Source organism: Nelumbo nucifera, chromosome 5, assembly GCF_055504915.1.
Source record: "Nelumbo nucifera cultivar China Antique chromosome 5, China Antique-T2T, whole genome shotgun sequence".
Lineage (NCBI taxonomy): Eukaryota > Viridiplantae > Streptophyta > Magnoliopsida > Proteales > Nelumbonaceae > Nelumbo > Nelumbo nucifera.
Window position 1 is genome coordinate 35735357 of NC_142653.1, and position 18693 is coordinate 35754049.

General features: G+C 45.6%; 1 protein-coding gene across 1 annotated transcript; it reads left to right on the forward strand.

Moving 5' to 3' along the window:
- Positions 1–13597: 13597 nt before the first annotated feature.
- On the forward strand, positions 13598–15370 carry LOC104589269 (stearoyl-[acyl-carrier-protein] 9-desaturase 6, chloroplastic). Its single transcript, XM_010247528.3, has 2 exons — positions 13598–14443; positions 14604–15370. The coding sequence occupies exons 1-2, from the start codon at positions 13832–13834 to the stop codon at positions 15168–15170; spliced, it is 1179 nt and encodes a 392-aa protein (XP_010245830.1). The 5' UTR covers positions 13598–13831; the 3' UTR covers positions 15171–15370.
- The last annotated feature ends 3323 nt before the right edge of the window (positions 15371–18693 follow it).

The following is an 18693-nucleotide window of genomic DNA, read 5'->3' on the forward strand; positions in this document are numbered from 1 at the left end:
TCGGGATTTGTTTGATGAAGTGTGACTGGAAGTTGAGCAGAGCCTCCTTTACTTTTGCCAAATATGCAATCATTGTGAGCTCGCGCATTTCGTATTCGCCTGTAACTTGGTTGACCACGAGCTGGGAATCACTGCAGATAACCATGTGCTTTGCTCCAACCTTGTGCGCTAGGTTTAACCCGGCTATCAGCGCCTTGTACTCTGCCTCGTTGTTGGATGCCGCGAACTCAAAGCGTAGTGCGTATTCCAGTTTTGTTCCGCTCGGGCCGCGTAGTGCGTATTCCAGTTTTGTTCCGCTCGGGCCGCGTAGCACTATTCCAGCCTCGCTGCCTTGTTGGTTCGAGGAGCCATCTACGTGAAGGATCCAGGGCTCCTCCTCCCAGTTCGCGCTTGGTCTAACCAGGAGGGATGCCACACTAGCTGCTACTTCACGGGGTTCGGACTCGTTTGGTTTGGGAGCTCCGAGTTCGCCCGAACTGGGGATCTCGGGCTCGATCGGCTCACGGGCTTCGAGGCTAAACGTGCATTCTGCGATAAAATCTGCCAAGGCTTGGGCCTTAATGGCAGTTCTTGACTTGTACTAGAGATCGTACTCGCTGAGTTCGATGGCCCACTTCGTCAGTAGGCCGGAAACCTCGGGTTTGAGTAAAACTTGTCTCAGAGGCTTGTCGGTCAGGACGATGACGGTGTGAGCCTGGAAGTACGGGCGGAGTTTCCGCGCTACTATCACCAGTGCGTACGCTAGCTTTTCTATCTGCGGGTGCCTTGTCTCTGCTCCCTGCAAGATTTTACTAACATAATATATGGGTCGTTAGACCCGGTCTGCCTCCTTTACTAGAACCGAACTGACCACCTCGTCGCTAGCCGAGAGGTACAGTTCTAAGACTTCGGCTTCCTCAGGCCGAGCTAAGGTTGGCACACTGGCGAGGTAACCTTTTAACTAGTCAAACGCGAGCTGGCAGTCTTGGTGCATTCGAACCCTTTGCCTTTGATTGCTTTGAAGAAGGGTAGGCAGCGATCTGCCGACTTGGACATGAAGCGGCTTAGAGCGGCTATGCGGCTGTTTAGCCTCTGAACTTCTTTTACTTTCTGAGGCGGTCTCATATCTAGGATTGCTTTTATCTTGTCCAGGTTGGCCTCGATACCGTGCCGATTGACAACGTAGCCTAGGAATTTGCCCGAGGTGACGCCAAAGACACATTTGTTGGGGTTCAATTTCATGCTAAACTGACGCAGGATTTGGAAGACAGAGTCCAAGTCTTTTATTAGTTCTCATGAAAACCGTGTCTTGACAACCATATCGTCTACATAGCACTCTATCTTTGTGCCGATCAGGGGCCGAAACAGCCTATTTACAAGTCTTTGGAAAGTCGCCCCGGCATTTTTTAACCCGAAGGGCATGACCTTGTAACAGTATAGACCGAACTCGGTTATGAAGCTGGTTTTTTCCTCGTCGGACTGGTCCATTCAGATTTGGTTGTAGCCTGAGTAGGCATCTAGGAAGCTTAGCAATTCATGTCCCGAGGTCGCGTCCACTAGGCGGTCAATCCTAGGAAGGGGAAGCAGTCTTTCGGGCAAGCTCGGTTCAGGTCAGTGTAGTCGACGCACATGCGCCACTTTCCGTTCGCCTTTTTCACCAACACAAGGTTGGCCACCTAGCTCGGGTAATGGACTTCCCTTATGAAGTCTGCCGCAAGGAGCTTCTCGACTTCCTCGTCGTCCGCCTTCCAGCGCTCTGGGGCTAAGTTCCGTTTCTTCTGTCTAACGGGTCTGACTAAAGGGTTAGTGTTAAGTTTGTGAGTTATAAGGCCAGGGTCAATACCGGGCATATCGGCCGCGGACCATGCAAAAATATCTAAATTTTGGAGTAAAAAACTTACCAGTTCGGTCCGTAGGGGTTCTTTGACAGAAGCACCAATCTGGAGTGCGCGAGCTGGGTCCGTAGGCGAGGTCGGGATCACGACTGTTTCTTCTGTGGGCGAGGCTCGTTCTTCGCCTTGTTCCGCGGGCCGCTCCAGATCGAGGTCGCTGGCCGCCTTGGTCTTTCCCTTTAGGGTGGCAACGTAGCACTTGCGGGACTCGAGCTGGTCGCCCCGCGCTACCCCCACACCGAAGTCCGTAGGGAACTTCATGGCCAAATAGTAGGTGGAGACCACCGCCCGTAGGATATGCTTGATTGGCCGCCCTATTATGGCATTGTATGGGGAGGGGGTCGCGACCACCAGGAAGTCGTGGTTAAGTCTGACCGCACAAGGCCACGTGCCGACTTCCACAGGCACCGTTATTTTTCCAAGGGGTCTGACTTCCTCTCCGCTGAAGTCCACCAGGGAGGTGCTTGCGGGCCTTAGTTCGCTCCTCGGCAGCTGTAGCCGATCAAACGCCGATTTGAAGAGGATGTCCGCCGAGCTGCCCGAATCTACGAGTACGCGCCTAACCTCGAAGTCGCTGATCCTTAGTTTAATGACAAGCGCATCATCGTGAGGGTAGAGAACTCCTCGCGCGCCGTCTTCTGTGAAGAGGATTGGCTCCTTGGTCTTTGGCCTTTTCGGAGGGTTCCGCTCCTCGAGGACCACTTCGCGAACTGAAGACCGGGCTGCCGCCGATGTACACCCCGTTACCACCAAACCTCCCACAATTACATGGATGGTTCCCCGAATTGGCCTCTCTACCGGAGGCTGTCGCTGCATCGGTTCGGCAGGCCTGCTACTAGTTTCGGGGGCGTCCTTTTCGTGCTCGCCTGGCCGATCCGCTTTATTGCTATTATTGTTGTGCTGTACAAAGTTTCTTAAGTATCTGCGACGGATGAGCCCCTCTATTTCGTCTCGGAGGTTATTGCACTGCTCGGTACTGTGACCATGGTCCCTTTGGAAACTACAATACAAATTCTTGTTTCTTTCGTTCGGATTTCCCTTTAGGCAAGGTGGCCATTTCACGTACGGGGCGTCCTTAATCGTCATTAGGATCTCGGTCCGCCTCGTGTTCAGTGGCGTGTAATCCGTCCAAACTAGCAGGGGAGCTCGGAACGACTAGTTCGGTTTTGGGTCCCAGGCCGGGTTTTTTCGGTCGGCTGAGTTAGAGGGCTCGCCATCTCTCTTTCTTTTCTCGTTTCTGCCCTCGGTTCGTTGGTTGATTTCCTCCTCAGTCCTCATGAACTTGTCCACGAGCATGAGGAACTCGGCCACGGTCGCGGGTTGGTTAGCTACCATGTGCCATTTGAACTCCTTGTGCGTCACCCCTCTTTTTGCTGCGGCAAGCTGCACCGCGGGGTCTAACCGCGGTATTTGTAAGCATGCTTCATTGAATCATTTGATGTAGCCCCGTATGGGTTCTCCTTCCCTTTGGACTACCCCGAAGATGCTTTCCTCTGCTCTGGGGCACCGTTTGCTGGTGACAAAGTGTGCAGTGAAGACCTGCACGAACTGAGCCCAACACTTTATCGACCCGGGGGCCAGGTTCCTGTACCAAGTGCGGGCTACCCCCTTAAGGGTGGTGGTGAAAGCCACGCACATGCATGATTCGCTGGCTCTAGCGAGGTGCATTTGGGACTGGAAAGCGTCCACATGGTCGTTGGGGTCGAAGGACCCGTCATACTTGTCTAGAGGCGGGAGCTTGAAATCTCGGGCAAGGGGACTGTCAGGAGTTCAGACGCGAGGGGGGAAGGGATTGAGAGAATCGGGGCAACTCCTACCTCGTCCGAGCTCGTCTCGCCTTTGCCTCTGAGCTCTGACAGGACGCGGGTGGCGGTTCGTCGACCTTGACGGCGCCTTCGCTGCTGAGTGGGCCTTGTACTGGCGCTGCTGGCCTCGGTGTTGCCGAGCTCGATGGGCCCGGAGTGCTGGTAGTCCGCTGCTGCCAGTGCGTCGAATCAGTTTCCCACCAGTGGGGACTCCGGTTTGGAGCCCCGAGGTGCCGATCTCGCGGGCGAGGTTCCCGATCCGCCTGCGAGCTGCGAGGCGGGGATGACTTTTCTTTCTCTCTGGCCTGGGGACGAGGCCTGGCTGTTTGGGGGGTTCTGGGGCCTGGAGGCCTTTCCTTGGTGGAGGCGCCCATCCTGCGGAGAGGCCTTGACCGGCTTCAGAGCGGGGTGGCGAGGTGGAAGTAGTGGTTGGTTCGGTGGCAGTTGGGGGAACTGCTGTTGATAGTGGTACTGGGAGAGGTTGTGCAACACTTGGTGCTGGTGAAGCTGGTGTTACTGGAATTGTTGCATCTGGGTTTGCATTGCCCGCATGCACTGCATTAGGTCGTCCAACCGATTTTGGCTAGCTGCCAGGGGGACGGCGGTTGGTTCAGTGAAGGTAGTCTCGATGGGGAGAGGAAAGGGGATGTTTGTGGCAGGTAGGTTTACAGGCGCCACTGCTTGTGGCGTATTCAGATTGGGAATTCCATCCACTGAGAGGGGGATGGTGAACTGCCCAACACACACCATGGGAACTTGAGGCTGTTCCCCGGTGGTGTTTGTCTCTGTGCCACGTCTGGCGTTGCTGGATGAGGCCATGAGTATTGAGTTTTTCAAAGAAGAAGAAAGGGGTATGAGAGTTTTGGAGGGAGGCCTTTTGAAGCGTTCCCACAGACGGCGCCAATTGATGATGCACAATCCGGCCGATCTTAGCTGTCAACGATCTTGCCTCTGAACCGGGTGGCAGGGACCTGAAATGGAGGGAGAAGAGAAGCTCCGGGGAGAACCCGGCGTAAGGGTTTCGAAGCCCAAGTTAGAGTTTTTCAAAGGCAAGATAGACCAGATAGCGCAAAAGTTAGCATACCTCGTTTCTGGGGGGTAGGAGCCTTTTATAACCACCTCGCGCACTCACCTCCAGGCTTCCGTCAGATCGGGCATGATTACTTCTGAACTCCTGCTAGTTCGGATGTCATTTCCTCTGGCCGGACAGAACCACCACTGCTCCTTTTGTCGGAGCCGTCTCTGCGGCTAGTAACGACAGTGGCAGGTGGCGGTAGCAGGAGGCACTTTGAAGTGCGGCTGTCAGGCATCAGATCCCAAATCAGTCAGGTGTGTCGCCCTTGGATACAGACGTCCTTGGCGTCAGGTACGTTTGGTCAGCCTGGTGTTTCGGAAGCGAAGTGTTGGAGTGAGCGAGGTCTTGAGTTCGGTTTGGGGAGTGTTCCGAGCTGCCATGGGCCAGCTCGGGTCACAACTTTGCGAGGCTTGGGGCCCAATATAGTTAGTGCTCCTTGCAGGGAGCTCGGGTTCTCGGTAGGGAGCTCGGGTTCTTAATAGGGAGCTCGCTCTTAATAGGGAGCTCGGACTCTTAATAGGGAGCTCGGACTCCCAGTAGGGAGCTCAGGCTCTTGGTAGGGAGCTCGGACTCCCAGTAGGGAGCTCGGGCTCTTGGTGGGGAGCTTGGGCCCCTAGTAGGGCGGTCTGGAGTTCGGGCTCAGTAGTGAGCTTGGACTTGCTTTCAGTGTTTGCTTTGGATGCTCTACTATCCCGAGTTGCTTGTTTTTGCCACGTGTCGGGTGATTGCGAGATCGGGCCAAATTCCCCTTCATCAGATACTATTTACTAAGCTAAGTTTTGGCGTTTTATATGCACACTGTCTGCCTCTCAAAATAAATAAATAAACAATGCAAAATATATAGTTTTCTCTGTTTTAATTCTCTAATCTAAGCAAATGAGCTAGACAAGAGGGGGCGAGCCAGTGGCCACCAACCTTGGTGAAATCTCCACTACAACCAAGAGGAGACTTTTACGAATTAGCCAGCTGGCACCTTAAAATAGATTTAATGTCCACGACCCTTCCGTACTGCTGATATATCTTATATCTTCGCAGAGATACTTATTCCTGACATATTCTTGGGTGGCCCATATATCTGACAAAGGCAGGTTTTGTCTGGGTAAGCCCTAAAATTGCAGGATATTTCTTAAAAATTGGAGCTGACCTGGCCCTATCATCTAGGCTCAGCCTTGCTAGCAGAATATCTTCAATAGGATGTGTGATGTATCTACCCAACCCTAGCCTTGCCTTGTTAAATTCACTGCCTTATCTCAGTGCCACGTTGTGGACTTTAGCTTCCTGGGTCTTTTATGAAGGGATGAAGGGATGACAGTTTTCCCATAAAACTTGGGCCCATTTCGCTTCGAATGCGGTGAATTTTTCCAATCTTAAATGGGATAGGGCAAAATGGAAAAAATATTTTTGTCCTAAATCAGGTACAGGGCAGGAATAGGATTTATATATAATTCTTCGATGCGGTAGTAAATTATTAAAATATTTTAAGTTTAATATTAATTTTTAAATTTTTCTCAAATTCTAAAAAATCTATGATCATTATATTTATAAAATATTCCTAAATTCCCATAATCCTATATTTAAAATACCTTAATATGTTTTCAGACAATTTCAACAGAGGAAGGTGCCCACCCCACCAGCCACCACCCAAAGGTAAGATATTGTGGTTATGGGGCAGGGACGGGGAGGGAGTGCCTTACCCTAAATTCCCATGCCGTTGCCTTTCCTATTTATGTGTCTCTCCCTTTGTTCTTACCTCAGGCTAGTTTACTACTAGCTTAGGAATAGGTCCTCTCATAATCGGATCAGCCCAGGGTCAGAATTTGTATGTTCAAAATATTATTGGGATAGGTGTCAGTTCATAATTGATGCTAATTCATGGGCGAATATATAAGTTGTTGCCATTTTGAATGTTTATAGCTCTACAGTAGAAATCTGTATTAAACCTATATCCGTATTTTTACGTGATCTCTATTCTTCTTGGTCCTTGCATTGATTTTTGGGCTTCCACTTCCCAGCCCAATATCCAAAATATAGCATTGGACTGCACTATTAACCGGATAGTGAAAGACCCATTTTTCGAAAGAACTTGCCAAACCAATGCCATTGGCAAAAGTGAGGGATATCAGCACGTGACACTTAGCACAAAGCGTGGGAGTTAACTTCGTCAGTAGGGCTGTCAATGGGTCGATTCTGGGACGGAACGAGATAGAATTGGTCTCGGAACTGACAAGAGAATCTATGAACCTAGAACTGACTCAGACCTTATAAGATCTGTAATTTTGGACCCAGAACCAAATCGACCAGTTTTTAGGACAATCGGGTCCAACTTGATGGACCTGATTACGCATGATAATAATACCCCTGCTAAAAATGCAATTAGAACACTGTAAAAACCTAAAATGCAACAAAAACCCTAAAGTGTAATAAAAATATCAAAATATTTAAGTGGAGGAAGATTTCACATGTCAAAATAATATTTAAATGGATGACCAATTGTCTGAAAGTGGCTACTGGGTAGGTGGTGGTGGCCAAATGGGAAGTACTTTTCTGGAGATGGATGCTCAAGGCTTCAAACATTGAATAAATCATTAAATCCTACGTGTTACTGTTGATGCCTTTAAGGATTGACCAGCAACCGGTCGTCGGACGGATGAACGACAGTAGTATTGTGCAATGGCCGATGTGCCTCCAGCCTCCACTCTCTAGACAGACATCAAAGACCAAACCAAAATAATTGAATCACCACTCACCAAAAAACTTTCTCTTTGATTCTTTCAAGTTTTGATTTCAAATGAGAACTGAGAAGAGAGAGTGAAAGACCAATCTTCAGACTCTTCACTCTTCATAAACGAAAAGGTTTAATCGTTTAGGAGGCTGGGGGCAGCATTTCGGTAGGATTTTGAAGAAAACCTATATATATATATATATATATACTAATCGGAAATTGTTTAAGACCCGAACTGGCCCAGTATGGGCTTATCGGGTCTGACCCGATCCATTGACAGCCCTAATATGACTTATGAGCAAGGTGTCTCGAGGCCTTTTGACATTAGGGCTGCAAATGAATAGGATCAGATCTGTTTTGAATCTGAATTCCATCTAATAAGAATTGGATTTGGATATTTCGCTTGATTTTAATAAATTCGACCGAATTGAAAAAAAAAATCGATCTGTTTAATTAATAGGTATATTATATATAACTGTATACGTATATTATATATAATTATATATTATATATTATATGAATGTTATATATTTTACTAGCGGGAGGCTCATGTGGTGCTCGGGTTGGGGTATCCCTTCTTGTCCCTTGCCCCCGTAAATCAAGACACTCTATTCCACCCCCATCCCAACCCCAATGGCAGGACGGGTTCGAGGCAAAGCATTCATTCCCCGTTGAGGATAGGGAATTCCCAAATTCTTTCCATCCTGAGGCAATCACCTAAAAAAATCTAATTTACAGATATTTTATAAATAATATTATGTGAATTTGTGGGTATTTTAGGGATTGGATTATGACAATTTGGAGGTATTTTATAAATGAAATTATCAATATTAAATTTATAGATATTTTACTAACTTATCAACGGGTTCGGGGAATTATATGCAAACCCCATTCAGGCAAAAGTATTTCCCATCTCCCTATCCCATCATTGCCTCATCCTTGTTTAAGATTTGAGAAAACTTGCCCCGTTCGGGGTAGGGCAAGGTACGGCCCTAGTTTTATAGGGAAAATTGCCATCTCTACAGTTTTAATAATTTTTTTATAACTAATTAACTAACAGTCAATTAAATAACAATATTTTATGACAATTTCCAAAAAAAATAATTATATTATTTAAAATAACATAATCGTGAGTTCTTTCTCTCGTTTTCTCTTCATTTATATTAGAGTTTTTCTTGGTATTTGCATATAGGGATGGCAATTTTACCCACCCCCGACAGATAGAGGTGTAAAATGGGCCATGTTGGGTTGATATGGCACGACCTGTGTGCGGGTCGGGCCATGCCTCCCTCCCTTGGGATATTTTGGGGGGTCAGCCTGGCACGGCCCATGGCCCGAACCGTGGGCCGAGCCTTGGGCCAAGCCAGGCCAAAGCTATTTATTTAAAAATTAAAAAAAAAAACTTATAATTCTAATTTTATATGATTTTTTAAATATACAATTGCTTATATATAATAAATAAATAAAATAGTATAATGAAATCGAAAACAAATAAAAAATTGTTTATTTTATTAATATATTATATAGTATATATTACAATATAATTATAATTTATATTATGTATATACGGGCTGTGTCGAGGGTGGGTGTGCCAGCCTGCGGGCCATGATGGCTTGGCCCGCTGGCCTGAAACCCCAAATCCGACACAACCCATACAATCATGCCTGAAATGGCAGCCTAAATCGCTGTATTGGTCTATGCTAAACCCTAGAATTCATTCTCCGATAGTATGAATCGCTGTATCAATCTCTGCTAAAGTTCCCTCTTCATTCTCCGACAACCTAAATCGTTATGTTTATCGAGTGGTTTCTGCTAAACCTTAGATTTCATTCTTTCCTCTTCTCCTTCAGTCGTTTTCCACTTCTCTTTATTGAGTATTGATGGGTCCGATGGTTAACCATCACCTAACCCGCTTATTGGGTGAACCGACCCACAACGATTCGGAACTAAATAAATAAAAGGGTTCGACCAATTAATAATTGAGTGGGTTCAGCGGGTTGGGGTAAAAAATTTCCGCCCCTACATGATCCTATGCAACTAACATTGCATGGTGTTGGCCTAACTTTATCTCAGTTTTCCAAGTGCTGGCTGTCTCCAACACAAGACCTCGACTTTGTTGCTGTTTTCAAAGTTATGAGCTACTGCCATGTTGTCACGGGGGTAGTTCTACAGCGGAAGAAACCCGTGCGGCGTCCTGGCCAAGGCAGGCCAGGACAAGCCTTTCTGCGCTTAGAGGCTAGGAGTTGCCCGATGGGATGGCTCCACCAACGTCAGTAGCACTGGATCATGACCTCAAGTCCAATGGCCGGGGCACTCTCCTGGCTCAGACCGGTCCATGGGAGGCGCCGCTTACGTGCTAAAGGGGGACAACCATCATGGAAGGCGACCATGCGCCGGTAAGGTGACTTGGCACCGGTGTGAAGGGTCTCCTGTATGCCGATGATGACAGGCACCTGTGTGCCATGATGATAGGCAACCGCTTGGGCCGGAACACACCCGTGCGCTAAGGGCAACGGGGTAGCTCACTCAGCTTGGGCAAGGGGCTGGCGAAGTGAAGGAACATGCTTGAGCCAGGCCCGCATGCCAAGCCTCCCTTGAGTATCGGTAGCGCAGTGCCGGTCCAACACTGTCCCCATGAGCAAGTGTGCGCCCATGAGGAACCCTGGTAGCCATGCTAGCCGTTAACCAGGGCCGCCCCGCAAGGGGATGAAGGTCTAGGAGTGCCAAGGTTAGGCACCCAAGGAGGTCGACCACCCCTCCTCAAAGAGTACGTTAAGCTTCTGGTGGTCTGCCTGAAGATGACATCAGTTCTCCCAAAAATCTTACAGGCGAAAATGACGGGCATGTCCCTAACGTAAGCCTGCCAAGCGTAGGCAAGGCTAAGCCTGTGCTGAACCGTAACAGGCTCCCCCACTCAATCCATTGTCGTCCTCGACAATGGGTCTTCCTCGTGAATGGGCGTCTGTGTCCCGCGCCATTCACTTCCTTGCCAGTTCCAGGGCTCGCCTGGCCAACCCGGGTCTTGCCTATATTGGTGTCCATTTATGGGGACGGAACCATTTCACCATGCCGGCCTGCCTGGACTTCACCCCTTGTGTCGAGGTTACTCAAACCGCGCAATGGCTATGCCGTTGACTGTGAAAGAAGGGCCCTCGAAGAAATGTGTGTGGTGCTTCGCGGAGGTCTGCCCCATGTATCATCTTACCTCAAGGCTCGACCGTCTTCATGGTAGCTTTTCTGTGATGCTACCGAACACGTTGATAGGTCTACTCCTCATGTTGGCGATGACACGGGTACCCTTTCACCATGCTGGCCTGCCGACTTCACCTTGCCCTGCGCGGGTTACTCAAACCTAGCCATGGCTTATGCTCTCTGGGCCCTCGAAACTACGCTTCGCCACGCCGACTCGGGCTACATCTTCACTCCGAGGGGGCCCCACTGCTGCTGCCTCAAGGAGACCTGACCGCTTCAAACGCGAGTGTGGCAACTTTTACCCATGAGTTGCCGAACATGCACTCGCCTTAAGATGAGCTTCTGCTGCTGCAAGTGTTCAACCTGAAAACTGAGCATGTCCACCTAAAACTTTGCCGGTGTAGGGCCGCCATGCTCCAACGGCTAGCGTAACCGCATTCCTAATAAGGCCCACGCGTCTGCCCCCGCATGAGTACAACAACCAATGCGTCTGCACCCGCAAGGGAAGCTGTTTTAGGGTCATTGGAATGGGAACGCGAACATTGAATGGCCTCTTGATAGGCCTGATCTGAATTCTGCTCAGGTAGTGTACCCACATTCCTATCAAGGCTCACGCGTCTGCCACCGCATGAGGACAACAACCAAAGCGTCTGCAACCGCAAGGGAAGCTGTTTTAGTGTCATTGGAATGGGGACACGAACTATGAAATGGCCTCTTGTCAGGCCTGATCTGAGTTCTGCTCGATCCTGGGTGGAGGTGACTAGGGACCGCACCCCACAAAATGCTGCTTGTCGAAATGACCGCTTCAACTGGCTCTGGGCTAATCTGCTGAAAACCAACTGCTGTTGCAATTAGCCAACTTGCTCTGATACCAACTGTCACGGGGGTAGTTCTACAGCGGAAGAAACCCGTGCGGCGTCCTGGCCAAGGCAGGCCAGGACAAGCCTTTCTGCGCTTAGAGGCTAGGAGTTGCCCGATGGGATGGCTCCACCAACGTCAGTAGCACTGGATCATGACCTCAAGTCCAATGGCCGGGGCACTCTCCTGGCTCAGACCGGTCCATGGGAGGCGCCGCTTACGTGCTAAAGGGGGACAACCATCATGGAAGGCGACCATGCGCCGGTAAGGTGACTTGGCACCGGTGTGAAGGGTCTCCTGTATGCCGATGATGACAGGCACCTGTGTGCCATGATGATAGGCAACCGCTTGGGCCGGAACACACCCGTGCGCTAAGGGCAACGGGGTAGCTCACTCAGCTTGGGCAAGGGGCTGGCGAAGTGAAGGAACATGCTTGAGCCAGGCCCGCATGCCAAGCCTCCCTTGAGTATCGGTAGCGCAGTGCCGGTCCAACACTGTCCCCATGAGCAAGTGTGCGCCCATGAGGAACCCTGGTAGCCATGCTAGCCGTTAACCAGGGCCGCCCCGCAAGGGGATGAAGGTCTAGGAGTGCCAAGGTTAGGCACCCAAGGAGGTCGACCACCCCTCCTCAAAGAGTACGTTAAGCTTCTGGTGGTCTGCCTGAAGATGACATCAGTTCTCCCAAAAATCTTACAGGCGAAAATGACGGGCATGTCCCTAACGTAAGCCTGCCAAGCGTAGACAAGGCTAAGCCTGTGCTGAACCGTAACAATGTGTCAAATTATCATAGAAAGCTCTTTGGCATGACTTATGGTGTAAAAGACTGAAGTGTAGTAATGTTAAGCATTTAAATGCCTGACAAGCTAAACTGGTTAAAGCTAAGAATTGCGGGTTTTGGACTGGTCCAGCCATATAGGTTGTTGGTCCATGCATGCATATTTGAAATTTCATGCATGTAGGGCCGGATAGGCGATCCCACTCTTACAGATGGACTGCAGTTTGCCAAGTCTAATTCTAGCCTGGTCCATTCCAGAACCATCATCTAGAAATAAAAGTGATAGTGACGACGCATAGGAAACATGGAGATATTTTCAATGAGAGGAGGGTATGGTGGAATGCGGATCTGCCGGCAAGAGCAAGTTTATTAAAGTCTATGTCGGTTGCTAGAACAGATGAGCTGATCAGGGAACGACTGTTTCCGGGAATCCTCATTTCATATCTCCGAGTCTAATTTAGTTTTTCTTTCTCTCTTTTTTTTTGTAGTGTTTTTTCTCACGAAAACGAGATTAACACGTAAGCAAAATTGGTCTACAACAAAGACAAGTAAACCGTGTAAAAATCACATATCAAGCATTTTAGCTTAACAATTAAAACACATCTCTCTATGACACCGGCCGGCACAAACACATGGCGGGCAAGGGAGATGGACAGAGGGTCAAAAGGGCTTCCGAGCTGTTACTTGTTGGAATCAAAGGGTGCCAGACTAAAAAATGGATGTTGGGCGGGTTAGCCAGGTTGGGTCGGGCCCGCGGGCTAATGATCTTCTTAACAATTTTGATACCTAAAAATGAATCTGGACTGAACAATTGTTTCCAGTCAATTGAGAGCAACCGAAACCCGGACAAAAGACACGAGTCACCTGACACTCTACACACCACTCTGGCAGAGGCAGAGCCCAACAACTAACAAGTGAAATTTACTTTTTTGGAGGCCCACGTGGAAGTGCGCAACGTGCAAAGCCAACCCACGCAAATGCAAGCAATCCAAATGGCTGCTGCTGGTTTGAACTTGAAGTAGGAGGAAGACCCCTGTTTAATGCTTTAATTAGCAAATCAGAGATTCGAATTCGATATTACCAAGGCCACTACTGTCTTTTTAACTTTTTCAAACTTAAACCCGAGGATCCCGTTCATCGAAACAAACCCACAGAAATGCTCAGAAAAGGAAGCTCCCTCCACACTCCACGCTTCACTCTCTCTCTCCCCCCACAAAACCACTGCGCACCTTGGTTTTCTTTGCTTCTTCCCTGGTTTTAGCCGAAGTTATAAAATAACTAGAATACCCTTTACCCTCTGGAGAAAAAAAGCACCTCGGGTCAAGGCTAATTTAGTCTTTTAGATTTAGATTTTAGATCGATACCATATTCACTTCTTACAAAATTATGTAGGGAAAATGTCAAAATGACACGGTTGTAAAAACAGGGCCAGCTTTGTTCCGCTGCGATTTTCGTTTATATAAATAAACGACCTTCTTCCCTTTTCTCTCCAGTCTCCATCTCCCAAACGCCCGAATCTAAGGAACCGTGCAGATGCAGTCCTCACTCTCTCTCCAGTCACAGCACCTCTCTTTGCCGGGAGGCCACAACAGGAATCTTCTGACTCGTGGTTTCAGAGTACCGGCCAGAAGTGGCGGTTTCCGGCGGAAACCAGTTTCAGCGGTTGCTGTTCCACTGGCGCGTCCGCAGGTCACCCACTCAATGCCACCGGAGAAGGTCGACGTATTCAAATCACTAGAAGGATGGGCCAGGACATCCGTCCTACCGCTATTAAAGCCCGTGGAGAACTGCTGGCAGCCGCACGATTTCTTGCCGGACCCCACATTGCCCACAGATGAGTTCACGGATCAGGTCCGAGCCCTGCGCGAGCGGACCTCCGAACTACCCGATGAGTACTTTGTGGTGCTAGTGGGCGATATGATCACGGAGGACGCGCTGCCCACCTACCAGACCATGATCAATACGCTCGATGGAGTCCGTGATGAGACCGGAGCAAGTGCGAGCCCATGGGCCACGTGGACCCGGGCTTGGACGGCCGAAGAGAATCGCCACGGTGATCTTATCAGAACATATCTCTATTTGTCCGGGAGGGTCGACATGCTCATGATCGAAAGGACCGTGCAGTATCTAATTGCCTCAGGCATGGTAAGTTCAGATCCCACATTTGAGTGCTAATTTGTAAATTTGATGGTTTTCTTGGGCAAACTATAAGTCAACGTAGAGTCTAAAGTGCCACGTAGAAGGATGATGTGACAATGTCAAAAAGTTCTGACGGTTTTTGAATCTTTGATGCATGGATTGACAGGACCCGGGAACTGAAAACAACCCGTATTTAGGATTCGTGTACACGTCGTTCCAAGAGCGGGCCACCTTTGTGTCACATGGCAACACGGCTCGGATGGCCAGGGAGGGTGGGGACCCCGTGCTGGCGAAAATATGCGGCACGATCGCATCGGACGAGAAGAGGCACGAGAACGCGTACCAAAGGATAGTGGAGAAACTTCTGGAAGTGGACCCCAGCGGAGCAATGCTGGGAATTGCGGACATGATGCGGAAGAAGATCACGATGCCGGCCCACTTGATGTACGACGGACAGGACCCACGAATCTTCGAGCACTTCTCGGCGGTGGCTCAGAGAATGGGAGTGTACACGGCGGATGACTATGCGGACATACTGGAGTTCTTGGTGGGGAGATGGAAGCTGGAGAAGATGGAGGGGTTGACGAGCGCAGCGCGAGAGGCGCAGGATTTTGTGTGCACGCTGGCGCCGAGGATAAGGAGGCTACAAGAACGGGCGGATGAGCGGGCTAGGAAGATGCAACCGCAGAGCGTGAGGTTCAGCTGGATTTTTAACAAGGAGGTGGCGTTGTAGAAGGAAGAGTTGCACCGTTGCAGCCTCAGCATGTGGGTTGTTTTTATGTAACTGTAGTACAAGAATATAAATACATGTAACGAGCATAATGGAAGGGTTCTTTCTTTTTTTCTTTCTTTAGTTGGTTTTTAGTTGCTGATGCTGTTGGAAATGCACTTGGATCAGAATTGAATATAGTTTAACTTGTTTTTGTTAAGAGACATTCACATATTTGTTACATCCTTTAGTATGTTAAGGAAGGCTAAGTGAAAACAGCCCATCCACGTCGTAGGAGAAACAGGCCCACGGCCAAGCCCATACACGCCCATGCACTCAGCCTGTCAGCGGTCAGCCAACCTATAGTTCAATACACGATTTGAATTGAATCACCTTTTGCTCTCTGAATGAACTTTCGTACTCTCACTCAGCCCGTGAGTTCAATGCCACTATATTCTTGACCTGTAGTGTTGTGTTTTCTCCTCTTGGTTGGCAATTTGGCATGTAGGTTTTTGTTGACCTCGAATGGTTCATGTTGTTTATGCAAGCCTGAACCAAGGTCATGTCGTCCTCAAGGATTGGAGGGACTAAGGGACACACTAAATCTCGCCGCGTCAAAAGTCATTAATTAATTAGTGATGCTTCGGCATTGTTTGTAGTTTGTACCTTGTAGCAGATCTGAACCATTTTATGATTTTACTTTGTTTATTCATTGCATCAAACAGTACCTAAATACCTTGATTTATGGCTGAATGTAGGTAACCAGAAGATCCCGTCATTTTTGTAAGTTTCCATTTGAATAGTTTGCAAGATTTTAGCAGCTTTTAAACAGCTTATTTATTTAATATTAAATGGTAAGAGAGCACAAAATAATATATAATTAGGGTTGCATGTGGGCTGTGTTAAGTGGTAAACCCTCCCTGACCAGCCTTAATCGGGGTAGGTTTGGGTTGAGGTGGACCGGTGCTAAACCAAAATACTCATTGACACGGTATGTCCATCTCACCATCGGGGTAGGTTTGGGTTGAGGTGGACCGGTGCTAAACCAAAATACTCATTGACACGGTATGTCCATCTCATCATGCCTCTCCTTGCTCTAATTATTCATTAAATATAATATAAGCTTAACTATTTCTAATAATTATAAAAAAAAAAGAAGAATTTATTTTTCTAATGTTTAGTTAAGTGTTATCACTTTCTCCTAAATTGTCTCTAATTCCTAGTTATCTCCTAAATTATCACTAATTCCTATTTATCTCTTCTAATTTAGTAGAGAGATTATCTCCTAAACTATCCCTAATTCTAATTTATCCTCTCCCTCACTTTTTATCTACATCTATCTAAAGAAAATGTCGATTAAAAATTTTCATAATCATTTAAATATCATAATGAAATTATATACCAACTTTAAAATATTTATTCAAAATACAAAAATTAATTATAATACATTTAATAATATTTATATTATTAATAATTCTATATTTTTACAAAAATTATCATGAAATTATGTAGTAACAATATAAATTATAATTTTACAAATTATTCAATTCAAATTGTATTCAAATAATAAAAGTTTAACATTAAAAATATTTCAATAACTAAATATATTAAATAACAAAACATTAAAAATAGATAAATAATTATATGACAAAATATTTAATATTATGTAATAACTTTATAATAAATAAAATTCAAATAATGGAAATTTTTAAATATTTTACATATTATTTAAATATTTAACATGACTAGATTTTAAATAGTTAAGATAATGAAATCATGTGATAATTTTAAAAATTTTCTTAAAAGTAGAAAAATAATTATAGTAGATTTCATAACATTCATATTAATAATAATTTAATATTTTACAAAATTAATAACGAATTATGTACTAATAGTACTAATTATAGTTTTACAGATTATTAAATTTAATAAATAATTTTAAAAAATTTTAAAAAACAAAATAGTATTTTAAAAATTTAAATAACTATATAATATTGTAAATAACCAATTTCACTTATATCAATTAATAATCATAGAAAATAACTTTCAAAAATTAATATTTATCAGTAATAATTTTTCAATAGTATTGTATATTCATTATATATTTATATGTACTAAAATTATTATTTATTGTATTTTTTGATAAATATGTTTTCAATAATTATTTATAAATCTATTTTTGTTTTGTTATTGAACAGGAAATTTTCAACAATTATTGGAGATCAAACAACTATTATTTAAATTTTGAAATTTAATTTATTGTATTTTTGTTATAAATTTATTTTTAGTAATTATGTATTTTTTATAATTTATTGATTAATATTTATTAGAGATTAAACTATTATTTGGGATTATACTATTTATTGACTAATTTAATATATTTTTAGTATTTATTGTATTTTTGTAACTATTGTACATGGTTTCCAAAACCGGACCGGATCGGACGGTTGGACTAGAAAAAACGGGAACCGGCCAAGTGCCGGTTTTGTTTTTCCCCAAAACCGGGATTTCTCAAAAAACCGTTGATTTTGGTCAACAAACCGATGACTCGGGCTATTAACCATTCAAACGGTTTTCACTGTTTTTTATTTTTTAATTTTTTTGTCAGACCGGGCTGACCATACGGTTCAAACGATCAGACCATTCGACCCGATAACTGGACCCCTAACTGGTTCGGTCTCCGGGTCGGTTTTAAAAACCATGCTATTGTTTTTTCATCATAAATTTATTTTCAATAATTGTGTAATTTTGTTATAAATCTTCAATAATTATTGAAGATATAAACTATTAATTCAGCTAAAATTAGGAGTGTTCAAGAATTGGTTCAATTCGGTTGCAGGCTATTTTTCCTACCAAATCGACTTGATCAAATCGGGAGTTTGTCACCCAAAACTAAATGACCATTAGTGAAAACCCGCCATTTCGTGCATCGCACGGGTTCCCGCTAATTATTTGTATATACAAGCTTTAGTAGTTTGAAATACATGTGACAGGGTGGGCTGAGTTCGGTATCCCCTCTTTATTTAGTCCCAAATATATATAAGCTGTAATCAGATTTTGGATCAAATCCAATTACATTTGCATCCGATCCAATCATGGATCCTAATATGATCCAATATCTGATTAACTAGGCTTAGATTGGATTCAGATTTAATCTGCAACTAAATTTTTATGCTTAAAATGGCTAAAAAGTAAAAAAAAAGTTTTCAAAAGCTAATTACCTTATATATATATATATGATAAATTGACAGCCCTAGTCCTGAAGGAAATAAGAGCAATTTTAGTCCTGTTAGGGAATATAGAATACAAGATAATTTGGTCTTAAGAACCCAAAGGGCAGTTTTCAATATAATTTGCTTATGATCAATTAGGGGATCAGACCACTGAAAAGTCATTTATCAAAACAAGTGTGGAATAGAATAAGAGAGATCATAATGCAGTTCAAAGTGAAAAATTTCTTTAGCTCGGGTTAAGCTTCCAACAAAAAAAAAAAAATTGTTGAACGATAAAGGTATGCTGGTTGATCGGGAACATCTATATTGTGGAG

Coding starts and splice junctions, on each gene's coding strand:
- LOC104589269 (XM_010247528.3), top strand. CDS start 13,832: ATGCAGTCCTCACTCTCTCTCCAGTCACAGCACCTCTCTTTGCCGGGA. Junction 14,444..14,603: donor ATCTAATTGCCTCAGGCATG/GTAAGTTCAGAT, acceptor ATGGATTGACAG/GACCCGGGAACTGAAAACAA.